Source organism: Arvicanthis niloticus, chromosome 8, assembly GCF_011762505.2.
Source record: "Arvicanthis niloticus isolate mArvNil1 chromosome 8, mArvNil1.pat.X, whole genome shotgun sequence".
Taxonomy (NCBI): domain Eukaryota; kingdom Metazoa; phylum Chordata; class Mammalia; order Rodentia; family Muridae; genus Arvicanthis; species Arvicanthis niloticus.
This window is the reverse complement of record NC_047665.1, coordinates 42,279,983-42,301,954: the sequence shown is the minus strand read 5'-3', so window position 1 is coordinate 42,301,954 and position 21,972 is coordinate 42,279,983. Positions and strand designations below refer to the sequence as shown.

Genomic DNA, 21,972 nt, shown 5'->3' with positions numbered 1-21,972 from the left:
TAAAGCCACAATGGCTGCAATTGCAGTCAAGACTGAGTGATACTGTAATTTAATCCATCATTTCCTAGTCATATCAACAATTTTTCTTCGTACAATATAATTTTGATTAGGGGCCATAGATTTTTTACTACTTTCCCCCCTAGTAATCACATTTCCTAACACCTACAGAGTCCATTTTAGACAAAAGGCCCTTGAGCTGTGTTCTGTGTGTATGTCTTGTGTATCTCTCTTGTTACTCCTCTCATACACTGTAATAGTACTCTATAGTTCAGGTGTGGTTAGTGAGCTAATATTATGTCAGGTATCACACATTCAGATCTGGGATACAATGCAGATCACCAAATGGCAGCTTGATCGCTTACTCAGTTTTGCATCTTCCCTTTAAGTCACAGAATAAGGTATTGTCTTCTGTGCAGTGCTATATGAATGGGGAAGAGCATGGGCTTCATACTGTGTCCAGTCCTTCTAATGATCCATCTAAACATGTATGCATGAGTGACTTCCATTCTGTAAGCAAGATGTGCTTCACTTGGCAATGGAGAATGATCACCCTAAATTCCCAGTTACAGAGATGAGTGCCATAGTGTCAGATGCCCAGCACAGTTATCATATTTAGTGAACAGGGTGAGTACTAGTTTCTGCTCCTTTCTCCTGATATATACACCAAGATGAGACTCATATATTTATTCTAGGGATGACTGCTCTTCCATTTCCTCAGGGACAAGAGCTGAGATCTGAGGTGCCACATCAGGAATGGACCTGACCAAGGACAGAGTTAAAACATTTTATTACTTGAGATCTGTTATCTTCAGGCCAGAAAGAATCATGACCTTGACTCATTAAGTAGCTACTGTGGCTCTCCAATTCCATCATTGTATTAACTGATGATAGCATATATTTCTTATAAAACTCCAATTACCCATTATATACTAATGAAAGGCTTGAGAGAGATGGGTGAGTGTCTTGGGAAACCTGGACTGACAGGTTGCCTCAGGCTTTTCTCTAGAGTCCTGTTCTATAATCTCCTGTGCATCCCACTGAGCTAACATAGGGTTTCCATAGTCAGTGTCTTCTGAAGGAGCCCTGCAGGCTTCATATACAATGCTTCAGATGTTCTATGTTGTACTTGTACTTATATTTTTATGTCTGGAATGATAGTAATACTTGGAGATAAAAAAGAAATTACATAACATTTCTTTAAAGTCACATCTGTGGACAAAGACTTAGGCTGTGGGTTACTCAATTCATATTAGGCAAACCATTTTTTTCTGTGCCCTCTCTTTGATTGCAAATAGAAATGAAAATTCTTCCTCTACAAAAAGCTATTAATTTATTAAAAGTTGAAAGTTTCATGTGCAAAGATGCTAGATTATTATTTAGAATTTGTTTTGTACATGATGGATATTATCTGTTATTATTTAGATATGCCAGAAGTGAAATTTTCTAAACTTATCCTCCACTTAACCTTCAAATGGATCCATCTACCCCGAGTGCAACTTCTCTTTTCAGTAGTAGGAAAATTCCAAATGAACTTATCAAGGGTTGTTATTAATCTGACTTCTAAGATGACTCCTCTTGCTGGTTCTGCTAAGAGTAGTAGGTGTTGAGTTGTCCCTCAGTGCAGGTCACCAGAAGAAAAGAAAAGTTGCCTATGTGTGCTGTTTTGTCAAAAGAGCAGATAACACTAACTCCAGGATTCTTTTAGAGATGCTGCAGCTTCAGGTCACCACCACCTCTGTATTCTACACCTACCTCATCCTGTTCTTTAAGAGTGTGGTCCACTTGGCCTTTGTTGTATGCTGTCTGTTTAGAAGAACATCCGTGCCTTGTGATGGTCAACGTTCATAATGAATGATGAAAGAGAAGGGTCATGCTGTCTTCATCCATCCTGCATCTCAATATCTGCTGAGGGTCTATCTGGGCTTGCTTGCTGGCTTTGACCTCTACAAGGACACATGTGTGTGGTTTTGTATTGTTATTATAGTTCTCACAGCAGAGAAGAAACTGATCAACTTCACTCTCCAACAAATAGCTTCCAAGCACCCAGCCATCCTAACCCATGTCTCTCAGTCCCTCTTGTATCCCCTAGCATCACAGGCCAAATGTACACAAACTGCAGCTCCTAGTCACCCCACTTCATGCCCTGGAACCAGATAATGCTTCCAAAGCCTCTACTTCATATGCCCTAAATAACTTCATTTGAACTTGAATTATGTGCTTTGTTTTATAAAATATAATTTTAAAAATCCAGCCTACCTTTGGTGTAATGTGTGTTTTTATTTGTGGCAGTGATTGAAGGTTCAAAGTGCAAAGAAACATGACAAATAAAATCAGACATTTTATGTCTGTTGGTAACAAGGACTAAAACTATAATCCTAAATATTAGATGATGGTTGGGAAAATATTCTGGACAGTGGATCCTACAAGTGTGGCTACGTGCAGAAGCCAATGGGACTGCTCTCTAGGGGGAAACTAGGTCATTTAGTTTAAGTCATTGTCATGGAAACAGGATGTGTGCTGTGTCATCAACTCTGCCTGTTTCACAGCATCATGCCTCCAAATCCTCACATTGCTCACAGGAGAGCTGCCCAAACCCCAGGAGGAAAGCCAATAGAGGAGATGAACATATGGACTGTAGACCTGAGAACCTAGGTTTCAACCCTGGATCTAGAATTTAGAAAAATCTGTGTGAGATCAAATACTGTGCAAGAAAATGAGAGTCATGTGTCCTCTGGAGCTGTGTACATTACATGGGTTAATAAAGTTCTGTGCTGGCCAGTCTTTGAGAGCCTCTAGTTATGTTCCAGACTCTAACTTAGAAATAGTGGCTACCACAAAGGCACAGACTTAGCTTCTAATGCACCAGGCAAATTAAAATTCTCTAAGAGTGCACTGATGAATACAATACTATCCTATAAAACATTTAAATTCACCGATTTTCAATTACCAGTCATAATTTAAAATGAGGTTTATCTGAGTTTGGTGCATTTGTTTTATAGACATAGATAATTTATGCAATTATTATGTCCCTTCTTCTAAGTCACTCTCAACTGAGAAAAATAAAACAAATGGTTTGAATCATCTCAAGAATTTTCTGAAGGGCTTGAAAGTCTCTTTTCCTTACATATACTCCAGGTCACCTATTGTTCATCAATATTCAGTCTTTCTTCTTTGGGAAAGACTCTGCTCTACTCTGGAATCACAATAGTCTCCCACTCTGCCATCAGTAGAAGCTCTGCCTTCACCCGTGAGTCCCTACCATACCCCTGCTCTTTCTGCTCTTTCTGGGAGAGCACTAACGAAGTGGGCTATGGGATGCAGGTACCACGGGGGCCATTATTAATGTTCTCAGGATGTGAACAGCATTCTGACACGTAGCTCTTCCACTCAGTGGGCTCTGGAAATCCTCAGACTCGCCACGTGGAAGACTCAGATGAAGCCAAATACATTTCTGAGGAGGAAGAGTTGTGCATTTTTCTTCTTCATCCAAGGCTTGTTCACTAAAATTGATACATATGGGGAAGCTGTGTGCTTTGATGGGAGGACCCTGGACCAGAAATCACACTTCAAAGGCATTTAAGAGTCTGTCTCTTAGTCTTTCCGCTCTCACAGTGATCCAGAAGACATATATGTAATTACAGAATTCCATGCTTGATGAATGTCTACACTGTAAAAATGTCTAATCACTGTAAACATTTTCCTTAAATATTTTTAAATCTTTGGAAGCATTCATTTTTTTCTCCCAGCTATGTGAAATAGACATTACATTATATGTATGATTTAGTCTCATGATGAAATTTAACTATGATGTGGAGAACATATTCCAGTTTCTATGCACCTGCAAATTCAATTGCAGAAAGCTTAATGAAGAAGATTGATCATGGTACATGAATCCTTATTTTAAATCTCATTCATACACAGTGAGACAAGGGTAAATTACATTCTGTAGGTTGGGAAACTGAGGCCAAGATGAGCAAGAAACCTTCCCATAACTATGCAGCTAAGAACTAGAGCAAAGTTCCTAAATAAGGAACCCAAGGCATCCTGGGTTCAAAAGCCCAGCTCTTTTGCCTTCTAAATCATTTGGCTATAGAGCAGAAAAAGGTACTCCTCAGAAAAATCTTCCTCATCAGGCTAAGAACTGACTGAGAATGATCCACCTTTCATCACCTGGTTGTATGCTGTTGTTAAAATTACATAGCTAGAGGCTAGTCTGTCACAGACTTCCTGTCCACCACAGGTTAGGATAAAAAAAAAAAAATTGGGAACCGAAGTCTGCACTCAAAGGCACTCATAAAAAAACAAAGATTTCTACAATTTCACATGCAGAAACTCTTGTCTGGACAGTAGCCTTTCTTCCAAAACTTCAAAAGGCCTTTGAGAAAGAGCTGAGTGTGTTCCAACCATCTCAACAGCTGGGAGAACTTGGCTAACAAGCTTTTCAGGTTTTCTTATACACCCATGGTGCACTGGTAAGCAGAGTCCTTCAAATACTTCTCAACTATATACTACAACTAGTTTAGAAACTCCATGGCTCAATTATAAAGCAAAGAGAAAACTAGACAATACACCTTGGAGTTTTCTCTACTACTGATGTATACCACTTTGTATTTTTTTATTTTGCAATTAAATAAATTGTACAAAACAAAAGTATGTTTTATAATGATGAAAACTCAATCCCTGAAACCCTTGTAGGAATTCAGGAATGGTGGTGATGCACTTTTAATCTCAACCCAGATGAGGCTAAGATGTGCATATTCTTGGTGCTCACTGGCAAGTCAGCCTAGCTTATGTGGTGAGTTCAAGGCCACCGAGAGTGGACAGTGCCTGAAAGTCAACATTTGGGCTTGTCTCTATGTGGACATGCACACTTGCACATATGAACAATAACAGACTAAGTATCATATTCATGTTCTCTAGTGATCCTGAGTAGACATGCCAAATCCCCCTTCAGAAAGCCCAACTTAGCTGTGCAGCCCAGGCGTATGTGAATACCTGGAAGAGGCCTGTCAAACTTCAGTGCTAGGTTAGCCTTTCAAGTGTAAAACACGATCTTACGATGGCATCAATTTATTTTTTCTGAAAATAAACATTTCATTAGTTTGACGCCTGTTTCTATGTCTGTTTACATGTGTCTATTCATGTTCTTTCCCCATTTTCTACTGTGCAGTAATACATGGCATCTCTTAGTGCTTTTCTGTAAGCAAAGAGCGTAAGCCCAATGTTCTAAATGTGGTAGCTGGATGAGAGTTCAGGGTCTGTGACACACTTTTTCTAATGGACACTTACAGAACTACAGTTGAATCAGTACTATCTAACCTTAACACTGGAAGGGTTGTTTACAGTCAGCCTCAGTCTAAAAAGCAGGTTTTGGAAAGCAGGCAGAGCTACATTTTGGAGCAACTCAAGAACAAGACTCAGAGATGACTCCTTGATGGTCCTGAGTTCATCAGACTTTCTCAGTCCAAGTTCCTGGAACAGCTTTCCAGACAAGAACTCTTTCTGCAGTGGCAAATACAGACAGGGACCTGACAACCAGCAGCAGCAGCTTTGTGAGGCCATGACCAGCTAGACATCTCAGCATCCTCCTTCCAGAGTCCAGCTGGGCTCCCGAGTCTCAGCAGTAGAGTGTCAGTTGCAGGGGAGGAGGGAACACTGGAGGTTAATGGTGTGCAGGAAGGTGTTGCTATGGTTGGTGGCTTTATTTTCTCAGACATCTTTTCTTTACCTGCTTGGTCAATGTGGTTGCTTCCTGGAAAATGCTCAAAGCCAAACCTACCACTACTGATTGGGGCAGCACAAAGGGTAGCTAGGGTGTTAGAAGAGAAAATAAGAGCAGTTAAACCACAGCCAGTGCTGCTCCGCTTCAAACGGCCATGGCTAGTAGAAAAAAAAAATAGCTTCATGCTGGGTGGTGGCTGTCAAACTGAAGAGTCACACTAAGGTGGACACTCGGTTCTCAGCTGCTTCAGCTAGAATCAGATGCTGATACTTTTTAACTTTTTTGTTTTTAACTCAGAGTGCAAATACGGTGACATTTCAGTGACAATTTCATGTACTTGAAGCCTAGCCAGATGTCAGTGCTGAGAAAGAACACCACTGAGAAAGAGTGCTGAGGTCCTGTCCCAAGAACAGACCTGGAGAGTTCCCTGCAGCTCTCTTACTATGAGTAGCCCTTCTTGGTTGAACCCCAGCCTTCCTGCTAGACTCCTGTGGCCGTGCTGAGGTAGGCATACTCTTGAAACAGGGCATACGCAGGACTGGATCTGCACAGGGCCAAGTGTGAAGCATTGCTGCTGCATGCAGTAACCTTCCTAGCATGACACAGCCAATGGTGGAGCCTCACAGCCTTCCCTTCCGGGAAGCCGAAAGTGAATTTGGAAAAGTGAGTGTAAAAACACTTGAAGGCATTAGCTGATATTAATCCTAACAATGTAAGCTTCCAAGAAAAGTAGCAGCAAAAGCATCCACAGCCTTTGCAGGCTGGTTGTGTGCAGAACATCAGACCCTACCTCAGAACAAGAAGTCCCAAGAGAGTCATACAAAACACAGGACAATACACCTGAGCCCCCAGGTATACCAATACCCTCTTCCTTTTGTAACCCACCACTCCTGGACAACATATAATAGAGACAAAACACAATAGTCATTTTGATATGTTGGATTTATTATTTTAAAATTGTACAAAGAGCATGTGTGCATGAGTTTAAAAACACAAGTGAAATGTAAGGAGTTAAAAAAGAAATACAAAAGAAATCTGAGACATGAAACAAAAAATACATTCTGAGAATTGAAATAAAAAGGTATTCACTTACTACAAAATTGTTATTTCAATATATTAAGCAGTCTTTTGATTCAGATGCAGCACAAGACTGAGTTATTCATTATCAGGTCAGACCAAAACTCACAGACTAGAAGAAGGACCACAGCATGACCCAATGGCCACAGGCAGGGATGATGTGAGTGGAGGTGGAGCAATGTCCATGAGGTATCACCATAAATAAACTCACTAGCTCATCAGCATCCAGCAGTGAGCAGATCCACCACTTCAGCTGTCTTCCTTGGAGGACTCGCTGTGAGGGTTCTTCACACTTAGAGAAAGAGTGAAGACAGTGAGCGATGGCCCGAGGCCAAGTGCTGTGTTGCTGCCATTTTCCTAACTCTGTACTGCAGGCAGGCTGTGACAGAGATTCATAAAGGACACTGGCATGACAACATATAGGTTTATTTTGAAGGGTTTAACATAAAACCTGATTATTTCATGCTGACAGATTTTCCTCTGGTGTGTCCAGCTGCTGTGCTGTGTGCTGACAGTGTCACAGATAAGAACGGGCTCATCTGCTGTGGCACCGACTGGGCCAGCGGCCCATCTGCCTTCCCTTGCTTTGTGAGCCACAATCCCATAGCCTCTTCCCCAGTGGTTATGTCTAGAAGCACTGCTGCCCTCTGCTTGCTACATACTGTCCCTGCATGAGGATGTTCAAGTGACTAACCTGTCATATGAAGACACTCAGCAGTGTCCTCCATACTAGAGCTCACAGCTTTCCTATCAGAAGTGCCAACACCCTCGAGATGCATCCCTATGGGGAGCTGCAGAAGTCCCTGGGGTACGACTGGGTGGATGTGAGCTCAGTCCTCCACTTTATGCTGTGCCATCTCAGACAAGTCTATCGCCCACCCTCTCCATCCACAGTGTAACAGGGAGGTACCATCGATCCCTTACCTCACAGCATCGCTGACCTTAAGACACGTTAGGAACGTGTTTGAAATTAAGCCAACAGGTGGCACTGACAATCTGGCCAAGTTAATCCTTATTTTCTTAGAAATGTGGGCCTCTGAGGCTTCTTTCAGGATATATATTTACAACCTATATACAATATGAAGGCCTCAATCTGAGGCCTTGTTCTTACACAAGCAGGACAAATCTGGCTTTGGCTGCACACTCTGTGACACACTTCAACACTTTGTTGGTACAATTCCACTTATTAACACTCACTTCACAGAGCAGAACTCATAGTTCTAAAAGCGGTTTCTCACTGTCCTGTTTTTCCTCAGCTTCTTCTTCAGATCCTATGAGGTGGGAAAGAAAAGAAAAGCCAGGTCTCCTTGTGTTAATGTTACAAACTTCTTTACTGAAATGTAGATATAAAATATAATGTAGATATAAAAAAGAAACAGATCAATAAACTGTCCTTTAAAGTTTGACCTTAGGTTCTGTAGAAGAAAGTTCACACACCACTTCTAGCCTTGGACTAGGTTGGTGAATGGACTCCCTTATACACTAGTCAAAGGTATTCACTTACCAAGAATTATTAACAGATCCTATCCTTCATCTCCCTCTTTGTTAAGACTTGCTGGTTCTTAGCCACTGAAGCATCTCTCCAGCCCCACTGTGTATACATTAAGTATAAGCTACATTTAATCAAGATGATTTAAGAATCCATGGCACAGGTTGCACTGGGCACAGTAATGATTCCTCATGCTAACGGAGGGTGCTGGTACATGGTCAAGTGCCGCAGGCATCACTGAGAAGCTCTCTGATTTTCAGCTTTAGGGTTTTCTACAATTGAGCAAGCTCTGTCTAGTTCCAAAATTCCTTCCTTAGTATCTTTACTAAATAAAAAATACTAATTATCATCAAGGACTTTTTCCTCTAAAGATCAGAAATCTGAGCTACCAGTCTGAGTAATATATTCTTTGAGTTACATTTCTGTGAAATAACTTGCACTCACTTAAAATTAATTTTTATATAATTTATGATAACAAAATTATTGCAGAAGCAAATTCATAACAAATGGTTACATAAAAAGTCTGCACAGTCTAAGCTTACATATGACAAAATTAAAACCCCAAATATATATATATACATATATATGTATATATATGCACACATGTGTCATATATGTGTGTGTAGAAATAACAGAAAATAACCATATAACATAATACTTACATATCTTTGAAAATTTCAAAATATCCACAGCAAAATGAAGGAAACTAACTTTTAACTCATAACTTCACAAACAGAATCCTGCTTTTACTATAGCAAGTACAAGCACCAGGGTAGGAAATTATACACACAAGTAGAAGAAAACACCATGAGCTGATATTGCCCCTCAGGCCAGCTTGGTATAATCTTATGTAAGTGTGTAGCATTCTCACAATCAGGGAAGGATTTTAGGAGAGTAAGAAGACAAGGTATAACTAAGGAGGCAGCCACTCTCATGGGATGCAGAGACAGGAGGTAGTGTGCTCTCGAGTGCACGTTTGTCTTATGAAGCAGAGAACAAGCACAGTACAAGGAAGGAATGGTGGAGAGTCTAGTCTGGATACCACTAAGCATGGCAGAGTCCAGAGACCTCTGGGAAATGAGGTTTAGAAAGCAAAGCAAGAATGTAAGAGCCAGGACGTGGAGGAATGCTGTGAAACTCTGTCCACTGGGCGAGACGTTTCATACACATGAACGCAGAGCAGCAGATGTGCAAAGGGACCTAGAGGCGGGGGAGTATATTTCCATCTGATACATATAGGAAGTCTTCTAAGAATACAAATCTTCTTAAAATTTAGGAAAGTTTTTCAAAGAAGAATAAGAAGAGGAGGAGGAGGAAGAGAAGGAAGTAGATGAGAAGGAGAAAGAAGAGGAGGAGAAAGATAAAACACAGAAAAAAGAAGTAGCACTGTTCTATACAGAGTGTACTTCATGGGTAATTTACTATGTTAACAACAGTGCCCTTCTGAGAGAAAAAAACTCCAAATCCAGAACTGCTTCACTATACATTCAACAAAGCGCAACAGAAATTAGAGGAAGCGTTATTTAAAAGAGAAACAACACAGTGTGTTAATGATCGTCCTGAGAGATAAAAGAAAAGTCAAAAACAAACATCTGCGTGTCACCAGGAAAACATTCAACCAGGAAACATCAAAGCATAAATACACTCAAAGGATACATACCATCATTTAAGAAAGTAAAGAAAGGCAAGAGAAAAAAAAAAAAAAAAAAAAACAGTCAGAGATTGTCAAGATGCAGTAGCATTAAAAAGGAGCAGAGACTGAAACACAAGTCCTGGAGTGGGAGAATGGTCAGGAGAGGCTATGAGAGGATGGGGCAAGTGAGATGGGCAGCAGGAGCCCTCGCTTCACTTGAGAGTGACTGACAGCATCCAATCTGCACAGCAGAGAAAGACCAGAAGGCATGGTGCAGAGACAGATGCTGGCCAGCTCAAACCAAGCAAACCAAAATGTGAATGGGGAATCAGGAAGACATTTGAAGAAATACTGGCCAAATGTTCCTGGGGTTGTTGAGAGCCATCAACCCATATACCTAATATTTGTAGAAATGTAAATAAGGATCTACCAAAGGGCCATGTCACGAATCTGTTGATGAACAGTTAACACTACAGCAGGTCAAAATGTATGTGTACCAGCAAAGCAAGGTCTAAAAAGCAAGTTTTAAAGGCCTGTCTCAGATCATAAGAAAGGACTCAAGTCAACCAAGTAAAATAAGAGACATTTTTACAAAGTAGAAAAAGATTTTTCTAAACGCAATCCAGAGGGAGTCAAGGATACCACTGGCTTGGCACAGTCACAGCAAATGACTTTTAGCAAATATGTCAGTGGGTCAGTGGGGAGTCACTGTTCTGATAATTGTTTCAAAGACAAATGGACAGAAAACTGACATCAAGAGAATGTGCATGCAGTATATTTCTTTTACATATGAAAAGTAATTAAAATATACTATAATCCCCCTCAAGTGCAAAATCAAACAAAAATACCCTAATCTTGACTGAAACGTCTAGCTAAAATCCATAGACAAATTCCTTTATGAAAGAAGGTTAAGAGATCTTAGCTATGACCGCTAATACACTATCATCAAAAGAGCAGACCCATAAGCTAGGCTTAATTGACATTAACACACAACACACAAGAAGACCACAGGACAGGCACCACTGAAGTGGGCTTGAAGACGTTGGCCTGAGGCTCCAGCCTTGGTCAGAGAATGTCCTGGCCGCCTGAGTGCTGAGAATAAGAGAGCTGTGTGCTCAGTCCTAAAGAGAACGTTTACATCTCCTCCAAGGCTCAGAGACTACATGGGGAAACAGCAGAGGCTGCAGGACGATGACAGGGAAGGTGGTGTGAACCACTCGCTATCTGATAGACATGATCTGGATATTCAATAATGAACCTGCAGAAGCTGTAGCTGCCTACACAAGACTGGGAAGATCAATAATCAATCATGAATGCGGGTTGAGGAGTCATGGGGACCCTGCTTCTCCCTGGGGAGCTACTGAATACTGGTGGCTACTAGAGAAGGGGTAGTCACTGTCTTCAGTAGTGTTGTCACTGGTGAGTTCCCCATGCTCCAACGGACAGCATCACCTATGCTCACAAGGACTCTGGTTAAACCCAGTAGATAACCAACCAAACAAGAAGACATGAGAATGAGAGAGGGATCTGTAGAGAGGAGAGGGGGATTGCCAGGGTGGGAGGGGTGGGGTATATATATATAGTGTGATCAGGCTGTGTTATATAAATGTATGGAATTATTACAGAATTTAATTGAAACGTGAATTAAATATAAAGTGAAAGACGTAAGCAATGTGGAGCAGCGGTATGGAAAAGATGCCAGCATGTGGGGACATGTAAGTCAAGGACAGCAAGCACCTCTGTTAGCCGACCAATAGCAAACGTGTGCAGGGATGACAAGCAGTCATAACAGTAAGGCCAATACTCACTGCTTGAAGTATGTGCAGAGCAGAAAACTGCAAAGAGCAGCTTATGAAAAGGTCAGGAGGCATTTACCACATGGCATAACAAACTTTTACAAATGCATTCAAGAAAGGTAATAAATGTCTAAACACGTAAGTGGCTGTTCATGGCTCAATTACTTATTAACAGCCCAAACTGCAATCTGAGGCACCAGAAACTGACAAATGGCGCAGTGTCACACAGTAAAGGAACAAGAACGTCTGCAGAAAGAGCAGCTGTATGCAGAAACCACACGGCATGACTGTTACTCGTACATGTCCAGGAGACAAAGCATCAAGATAGGAAGCAGAGGGATAGTCCCCTTAGCATGAGATGTACAGGCACAGTTGCTAAGTGTAACCATCCACAAACAGTTTATTGATATAGTAAAATGACCTAAAAGCTACCACTAGCTATAATCCAGAGGTAATTCCCTAAATGACCGCTAGGTGGTAGACATCACAGATGGATTGCCCTGCATCCACCCTGGAAAGCTTGCTGGAGAAAAATTACTTCATTTAATTTTCATTCACAAAAGATGTATTTACTTGTAGTATGTGAAGTTATATATACTTCCAAAGAGCTTAAAATATCCATTAACCAATAGCCCCTGGAATGGGTTTTTATGCATTAAATATTCCCAGTACAAAGGGTAACCTCCCAATTTAGAGCCCCGAGGGAATGAAGGAATGAGGCAAGGCTGTCTGCAGGCAAAGCAGCCCCTTTATTTTGACTTGCCCAGAATAAGTAAGTATTATACAGTTTGAGGTATTCATCTATCCGTCCAGCTGTCCACTGCACTGGGATCAACCCATGGCTTACATATGCCAGGCAAGTGCTATGCTTCTATACTACACACCTTCAGTCCCAAACTAGTCTGTCTGTACTTCAAACCAGACTTGCCATGAGGGTAAAGTGCTGTCCCGACCTAAGCATCCCACTTTGTTCCCTTGTGCCCAGTCAGCACCTTTACTCCAGTCCCCCTGGGAGGCCTATGGCTTCCTCTTCCGTGCTCGGTATGAGCAAGCAGGCTATCGTTAGACTCATCAGTAAGCTTTGTGCACAAAGCAGGGTCTACTTCCAGCCAAGATCGACTGAGGTGTGCTGATTCCTGAATTCCCATTCTAAATTTTGAGTTGTTCCTTCTTTAGAAAAGAAGATAGCACTCCTAAGTTCACTTCCTTGAATCTCCTTCCCTACTTTAACCCACCCACAGAAATCTATCATGTGCCAGATATTAGTTTGGGTGCTGAGACACAAGGCGAGGAAGGCAGCCCCCGTCCTCTGACAGCACCAGTCTGCAGGCAGGCAGCGCTGCCCCTCTCAACACTATGAGAGTCTGTGTGAGAGAAGAGCTTGACAGTTTTAAGCACATTACCTTCTGTAATAATTTTATCTTTTTCCAAATTAAACATTAAGATAGTATAAATGTAACACAAGAAAGCAAGCTCTTTGAGATTCAACCTATGTTTACCAATCCTAATGTGTATCTTACATAAGTAAAACAGCTACCTAAAGGAACACTACCTATGGAATTGTTTCTGCTCTCTCTGGCTTCTTAACCCAGTGGTAATTCCCCAGAAGACCACTAGGTGGTGGCAGACATCACAGACTAAAGGCCCTGGTGGGTGAACGAGCCCCAGTGGCCCTTACTTGCCTAGTACCTGTAAAGTCCTAGCAACTTAAAATATTTGATATATTGTATGAAAATACATGTAAATAAAATCAAGTATTTTACACATTATTTTTTACCTCGCCTACTATAGTATTTAACCATTTTGAAGTGTTTCCATGCAGTGGCTCTAAAGCCCACATTACTGTGAAGCCATTAACATGTCATCTATACACCTTCCTCCATCCTGGGCAGCCACTATTCTACTGACTCTTGGGATCTGACCTCACTGGCACCTTGATAAACAAAGTCCTGCAAGTGTTACTTTTTACATCTGGGTTATTTTATCTTGTGCATTCTGTTCCAGGTTCACAGAAGTCATGGGTCCAGATTTAGCTCCTTTTTAAGGCTCTGGTATATTGCCCTGGATGCATGTGTCACATTCTGTCACCTGCTGATAGCTACCATACACCATGCTGCTGATTACAGGGGCTCACTGTGTCTTGGGTTTGTCTTCCTTTCTCTTGAACAAATAGCAAGACAAGCAAGTGTGGACGGTACCATCACTCTACACTGAGTCTCGTTAGGAAGCACCAAGCTGTTTTCTACAGGAGCTGCACTACCTGCCTCGAGCTCTCAACTGTTGTATATGTGGTTTGACGCCTTCCATGTGTAGGGGATCTTTATAAGTAATCCTTATGTTAATGCAATACAGTGGTAGCTTAGTATGGTTCTCTGTATTTTTCCCAAAGGTTATTGGTGTTGGTACACTTTCTTCACAGAACTGGCTCTCTGCACACTTTCTTTGTAAATGCATATTCTAGATCCTTGGGCATTTGGTTAGGCCCATTGCTGCTACTCTCTGTCACCACTGGCCCCCTGGGAGACTCCCCTACTTAGTTTTACATCATGGCATGCTCAGCGTCTGCTAAACAGACTGGGGAATAGACAGGGCAGGAGAGGGAATAAATGCAGGGGGCTTCAAAAGGAACCAAAACACAAATGGTCAGTGATGGCTTACCTGCTTCAGACTCAGGAGGGGAGTAAAATTGACCATCAGAGAGCCCTGCAGGGATGAGAGCTGCCCTCTCCGATGCATCCTGAACTAGCAGGAGTCCTGGGAGAGAAGAAAACAGAAGCTAAGAACCACACTACCCTCCTGGTAGCTTCCTGGCAAGATTAACTGTTATAAAAATGACATTTCAATATATCAAATAAACTATTAAGAGAAACAAGGCACTTTGAAAATCTTTCAACCATCAAATAAAGATTCCATTAATAAAACCACACACCAATCTTGTGAAGATTAAAGAAAAACAAAAAAAAACAAAAACCAGATAGTTTTAATGGTCATTTCCAAGTACACCTGGGTTCAGTATTCAGGTCGATCTCCTGAAGATTCTCACGGCTCTACAGACATCAACACCAATTTCAAAACCAAAATAGTCAAATGACAGAACCTCATAAAGGAGGAAGAACATCTGTCCTTAAGGCTTTTTTGCTAAAGCCAGTCGGTGTTAGGAACTGTGGCAGCAAGTAGCTGGTCACACAGCAGACACCAGGTACGTTTCCTACGTGCCACTACAATGAAGACAAATGATGCTTTAAATTTCAAGATATATGTATTCATTTATTAACATAAAATTAGTTTACTGTAAAAAAACAAAAACCCTCACAAAAATACCACGCAGCAAGATGAACACAGCCACCGAGCAAGCCCTTGGCCCGCCCTGAACTCTGTACCTCTCTATGGACATCTGTACAGTTAGTACAGCCATTCTCAAGCCATGGGCTTCCACTGAGGGTTTTATACTTTCACTATCAATTATAATTTTATACACTTATCCACCACAAAAAGGAAAAAACCAGTTTAAACTAGAAAACCAATTAGCTTCATATCCTTTCATGAGTCATGTGTCCTTTACCTGCACTGTCCTCTCTTAGTACCTAATACTATCTTTCCTGTTCTCTTTTCTCCATGTGATTCTGTACCCACTGGTACGATTTCACACACACACACACACACACACACACACACACACACACACTATGTAATGTATACATTATAGGTCAGGATCTACTTATGGTAGAATGTAGGGAGGAAAATACATTTTGTTGTTTTCTGATAGTAGGTGGCTTTGCTTAATGTTCTCTTCTTTTTAAAAAAATAACGTCTATGTATTTGTGTATGCATGCCTGTCTGGGGTAAGCATGTGTCACAGTATATAATCAAAAGACAATCTGTGACAGTTGGTTCCCTCTTTCCACCATGTGGGTTCTGAGAACAGCATTTAGGCTGTCAGCCCTGGCAGCAGGTCCTCTTACTCACTGAACCACATCTCCAGCCTCTGTGCTCACCTCCATTAGATACTGTGAAGCTGGTTTAATCACGTAACTATTCAAACCTCAGTCAGGTGAATACTTGGTATTTTCAACAATATTGAGTTTAGAGTTTATATATGATAAAAAGTGGCCTCCCTAAAGTAACTTGACATGTCCCTTCTCAGCTAGAAGGAAGGACACAGAAGGGCAGAAGCATCTAAGGTCACCGGTTCCTGTGCTCTGTAAATTCACTCTTGAATTACAGTTCTGTTGTTTTGTTTGCCTTCTCTATTAAGGAAAGTCTTCAAATCAAACTTCATGTAAAGTGACTCTGGATCCTGTTGCTTTTAGAGCTATAATTATGCTTAATTTTCTATAAAACACAAGAGTTTTTTCTTCTTGTTGGGCCAAATTGAGCCAGATGCTGGGAATGGGTCCAATAGGGGTGTGTCTAAAGCAGCAAGTCCTTCTAAACTGAGTTATGATCCATTTCTCTCCTAGAACCTCCACTAAAGGTTCCCTGCAGAAACGAACCCCAGGCCAGTAATCAACTTCACCACTCTTGATGGACCATTTGACCCCCCTCCCTAACATTCTAGCACACTGAATATCAAAAGGTTATGTAATAGCTCCGTCAGATCTTAGAAGAAAATGGTGCCAGATGTCACTTAGTCACTCAAGGGAAGACAACGGCCTGCTGAGCCAGCCACTGAGTCCTCCTCTGAGCCATCATGGTCCCAGTGCCAGGCACTTAACTGTTCTATTTGTGACCCATCCTAAGTCTGCTACATATACAGCGATACGGCACTTTGCTACTGACTGCTTTAAAGCAGCTTTTTCCATTCACTCAGAATTGGTTCAACGTTCTCTGCCCCTGAAAATGCAGTTCTGTTCTGGATAAATGCTTACAGACCTGGGGATTATGAGAAAAGATCAAGCTGCCCAGGGAGAAGGAAGCAGTGGCTACTTTTTTTTTTTTTTTTTACTTTACGAATGTCTGTCCAACTAATGGCCATACCTTCTAAGGGATACCTGGTCCAGCAGCAGAACAAGGAGCCACTTGGAGTCACTATACACCCGTCAGTTCTGACACAGCCACTGAAGAACATGTGCCCATTTGCCTCAGTTCCCCGCAGTGTGAAATGTGCAAGCCTGGCAGGCTGACTGTGCCAAAAAACAAAACAAAACAAAACAAAAACAAAAACAAAAACAAAACAAAACAAAAAAAAAAAACAACTTACTGTTTTCTTCTTCTGCCTCTTGAGGTAACACTTTGAAATCCAGGAACCACGTCTCAATCCAGGCGAGGATGAATGAAATGATGGGCAACACATAGCCAAACGCCCCTTGAGAGAAAAGCTAGAGAACAGGAGGTGTTGAGGGAAGGCAGCCACTGCTCAGCCCTCACAGGAAGGAGGGCTGCCTCGGGGCAGAGAGCAAGAGCACAGGGAAGAGAGCCACACATACCTTTGAGAGGATCACTTTTGCTAATAGAAAGGCACTGGTCACTGCTGTTGTCAACTGCAAGACACATAATACAACACTCCTCAAATAGGATACTTAGCACTATGCGTGCCCACCCAAAACAAAAAAGCTGAGCCAAGACAGTGCCTGAGCAGGCTGTGCCCAGTCTGCTGCTTTCCATAGTGTCTGCGCTTTCCTGTATACCCATTCCAGGCAAAATGGGGACCTGAGGCATATAACCTGAGTAGCTGTATATGACACTCCCCTTATGCTGTAGAAGGCTAATCTGTTGGGAAACTTCTGTCCAGCACAAGGTACAAGTCTAATACATGTAAGAAATGACAAGTGACATGCAGAGAGGGCTCTGTCTCCCTAGGTTTGGGAAACCCAGAGCAATCACTTCACACTGAGTACTGTAACCCACCTTCCAACTGAGGCTTGAGCACGGGAAAGCCTAAGGAGCATGAATGGCAGAAATGACTAAAATGAACGGCAGGATGGGGCGTGCTGAGCGCACACTTGCACCTTGTAAACAGATACACACACATTCACGCCGAGGTAATTTGCTGAGAGAAAAATTTTAATACCAGACAATAATTTACTTTAGAGACTGACATTAACTGCTCCTAGGTGACTTAGCTGATTACCCTTCCTGTAAATAATTTAAATAATTTGAAACAAAAAACTGGATCTGATCCATCAGACCTTTCCTTATTTAGACTGAGATGTAACATGGTACAGTGAAACTAAACTGAATTCTATTTGAAAATGAAAGTAGGTACTTTACTGTGACTCAATGCACACTTCTGTGTGAATCTCTCTCATAACAGATACCAAGATGGACAGTCGGGCAAACATGAGTCTACGTGGAGACTCTGAAATACAATGTCCCAAATACAGAATGTGATGGCAAAATAAATCAGAAAGGGGTGATGAGGTCAACAAGAGATGGGAATAAGGCTTGCTGCAATGGCCAGCTACATCCTTGAAACAAGACTTGGAATGACAGGAGGTCCGACCTGCACCTTGTGATGTGGAAGGCAGCACACACTATCAGCCCTGAATGGCTGTGTGGGGGCAGCACTATGTGGATCAGCCCAACCAGAGATTGCTCCTGCTGGATTTCAGCTTACTCCTGAGCTCCCTCTAGTGCAAGGAGCTCCTGAGCTCTGCCCTGCCCTCTATCTGATCCTAGGTTTGTAGGAAGGGATGGACAACATCCAGGACATCGCAGACGTGGCAAAAATGATGCAGGCAGTCCACTGTCTTCAATATTCAGTTTCTTAATATTTACTGAAAATAAACAGACTGTGTGCAGCCTCTGCTGGACACAAGGAAAAAGATTAGGCAGGGGGTGGGGATGTGTCCACTCATCTGGAGAAACCAGAGGAACAAAACAAAGAGCTTGACAATGGCTTTTCCCTCTGTGACTGTTGGCTAACAGGACTGTGGACATGTTGGGGGTTTACAATAGCTTAGCTGATAAACACCTGAGCATGTGTGCAAGGATGTTTCCAGAGAGGCTTAATGGAGGTCAGAGGGCCCACCCTGAATGTTGGCAATAGCATCCCATGGGCTGGGGTCTAGGACCAAACACAAATGAGGTAAACTGGGCACCAGTGTTGATCTCTGCTTCCTGACTGTGGATGCCATATGACCAGCTGCCTCATACTCCATGGATGCCCTTCCCACAGACTCCATCTCAAACTGTGAGCAAATAACTCTACCACTTTCAAGATGCTAAGCTAACATCAGTGCAATAGAAAAGTAACTAATGGGGGTGTGGGAGGGGTGGGGTGGGGGTTAGAATATCTGAAATGTAAATAAATAAAATATCCAGTAGAAAAAGAAAGAAAAGTAACTAACAGACAACCAGGAAGGGACTGAGGGCAGGGGGAGGGGCCATCATCAAAATAGAGACCAGAACAACATGTGACTACACAATCATGAAGCAAGGCCTTTTCCACATATCATAGTTGGAGGCACTGCCCTCCACTCTTACCCAAAAGATGAGATGGAGGACAAGGGGAGGAGAGCCAGGACTTACTCCTGGACCCCTAGATCCCCCGCTACAGACCACGCCAGTTACAGAATTAACTGTTTTCACTGCAGAAAGACCCCTGGTAAATTAAGTCTACTAAAGTGAGGGAAGAGAGATCATTCAAATCCTGTCTCCAGTCAGCACAGCCTGCTGTGAGTTGCCTGCCACCAGCCTGGGAGACAACCCACTGTGATGCACACTCACCGCTATTGCCCACCAATGGCGCAATCTGCATACAGCATACCCAAGTATCAGCACTTTGAATCGAAAAACTGCCAAAAGCTGAGAGGGAAAGATGGTAAGAAACGTTATGTACAATATGTAGAAAATAAAGCAGCTCCAATACTATCATTGTTCTGCTTCGGGTGTGGACCAGAGCCCAGAGAGGCTCAGATCCCAGACTGCCACATGTGGGGTGTGTGGGACTGCAGCCCTAGGTCTCAAATCAAGTCCTTGTTATGAATATCAACGGGTAAAGAACACAAACAAGCAAACAAACAAAAACCCAAAGACAGAGACCAGCAGTTCCTCAAAGGACCAGGACCTGTCAGTGAGTTCTATCGCAGCTTGGGAGAGGATGAACTCTTGTGCGGAGGGCTCCTGGTCTCTCCTTCGCCATTCCCTTTCTTACCCATCAGTTTCTCAGTGAGCCAGAGAACACTGAGTGGGCAGGTAGTTCAGGGAAAACATGCTAACTGCTCAAAGGAAGAAAAACTGGCCCTGCATCTATGGCCTATTTCAAGGGTCCTTGCCTCTTCGTTTCCATCTCATTATATCTGAATCAAGATATAAAAATACTTACAAATATATCAAAGTAAGAGGAATAGTAGTCATAGTGAATCACTTCCTTCTTCAGAGTGTTCTCAATGCCTCCGTTCACCTAGAGAACAAGCAGCAGAATGAGAAGTGGGAATGAAACACTAGCATATACATACTTTTTGTACACACACACACATACGTGTATATACATATATATCTATATAGGAAGACACTATATGCTTCCCTGCATACTTCCTTGGAACCCACAGATGCTCAAATATGGAATAAAAACCTCTTATCAGTTTGGTTTGTCTTCACAGAGTTCTTCAAAGAGCCAGGGAACCCTGACCTCAAAGCACTTATCCCCAAGGCACATGACATAGAACATGTGTGTCAACATTTTCTGTGGCTAATTTTGTTTGAATTTGCTCTTAACATTTAAAATTTTGACACTCTAATAGATATAAATACATTACTTGGTTTAAGAATTAGGAACAGATTTGACCTACAATTGTATATAAGTCAAGTATAGCAAATAAGGGTAATAAAACTCAACAGCATAGATTTTTTGTTTGTTCTTTCATATTACCAAAATTAATCTTAAATGATCAAGTTCAGGATTTCACAGATAAACTAGGCAGAGAAACTTTAAAAAAAAAAAAAAGTCAAGTAGGACCCATATTTTAGACCAATTATGAAATCCAGGCAGTTTCTCTATAGCCCTAGGCTATGGCTCAGCCTGGCCAACTCAAGTTTCTCATTACAAATGCCGTCCTACCAGACAGACAGATATAATTTACCAGGTATCTGGGTAAGAGGAGAAATTAGTGAAGAACTGTTTCACAGCTGTTCAACTTAGAACAGAAATGGTCACACAGAAAGGGAAGTCTTAGCTATTTCACTGACTTGCACATGCTATAAGAATGGAGGCAAAGCATGAATACCACTCTCTGCCTTACAACTCTTGAGGAGTTTAGGGTCCGAGTGGTGAGCATGGACATACAGACATACTTGGCTACTGATCTGTACAAGTAAGGTGCAGAAGAGAAGTGCCAAGTAGCCACCTAACCTCATGCTATATCTCTGCACACTACAGAAGCTGTTGCCCAAATATTAAAACAACAGTTACTACTAGTGGCCTAGGCAAAGGTTCTCAAGCAGACATCTTCCTCTGCTGCTGTTTCATGGGTGCACACTGGCCACAGGGGAATGCTTCTTTTGCTATATGAGTGCACTGTAACTTGACTCTCTGTTGCCCATAAGCAGAATTCTTATAGCTTATGTCTGCAACCCAAACTTGTACTTTAAGTCCTTGTTTCACAAACTTTGGTTCAGGGGTTCTTAACATTGACTAACTATAGTTCAAACAAAATCTCCTCCCAGTCATCTTTCTAGATCAGACTGAGCATCCCATATGCATACATCTGAAATCTGAACTGCTTCAAAAACCTGGGACTTTCTAAGTACATACATCACTGCAAATGGGAACTTCCACACCTGACCTCATAGGAAGGGACTCAGTTCAACTTCAAGTCCATTAACCAGTGTAAACTGGCCAACAGACTATGAATAAAGTTTGAATAAATGGCACTAAATTGGGTTTCCTTCCCAAGATAATTTTCTATGTAAATATTCTAACACCCTCAAAACACAAACACCTCAGGTAAGGGGCAGTGCGTGCCTATATTGTTCTGGGTTCCATCAACAGAGTAGTCTTAAATACTGGGTAGATACAAAGCAACTTTCAACAAGTCAGCCACGGTCTCCTGAATATGCCTCTCAGATGAGCTTTCTTCTAGTCAGGCACTTGGGGCAGCATTTCTTCATCAGCTTCTGACTTCCTGTTCTTGCCACCCACCTGCCTCTAGCTTAATCAAGCTGTTCACCAATGCCACAAAGATCTTCATCCATTCACAAGTATGTGCTGGAAACCTACTGAGTGCTGGGCATTGTTCCAAGTACAGGAATTACTTCAGTATGTAAAACAATGTCTGTCTTCAGGTGCTTGTCATTATGTAAAAAGGTAACAGCA

At 42.0% G+C, this 21,972-nt stretch overlaps 1 protein-coding gene and 1 gene segment (V, D, J or C); one reads left to right on the top strand and one right to left on the bottom strand.

Annotated features, from left to right (window-relative positions):
- Positions 1-2,334, top strand: part of LOC117714105 (T-cell receptor gamma chain C region 5/10-13-like) — a 20,934-nt gene extending 18,600 nt beyond the window's left edge. Inside the window, 1 exon segment of the C gene segment in view lies at positions 1,706-2,334. Coding sequence covers positions 1,706-1,848 — 143 coding nt within the window.
- Positions 2,335-6,646: 4,312 nt separating this feature from the next.
- Positions 6,647-21,972, bottom strand: part of Stard3nl (STARD3 N-terminal like) — a 36,600-nt gene continuing 21,274 nt past the window's right edge. For all 5 annotated transcript variants that reach the window (XM_034510737.2, XM_076939328.1, XM_076939327.1 and 2 more), the window contains 7 exons: positions 19,984-20,061; positions 19,386-19,463; positions 17,144-17,197; positions 16,918-17,035; positions 14,376-14,471; positions 7,997-8,070; positions 6,647-7,091 (listed from right to left, as the gene is read on the bottom strand). In XM_034510737.2, coding sequence (XP_034366628.1) covers positions 8,012-8,070; positions 14,376-14,471; positions 16,918-17,035; positions 17,144-17,197; positions 19,386-19,463; positions 19,984-20,061 — 483 coding nt within the window. In that variant the 3' untranslated portion in view covers positions 6,647-7,091; positions 7,997-8,011. The remainder of the gene's footprint in view (positions 7,092-7,996; positions 8,071-14,375; positions 14,472-16,917; positions 17,036-17,143; positions 17,198-19,385; positions 19,464-19,983; positions 20,062-21,972) is intronic.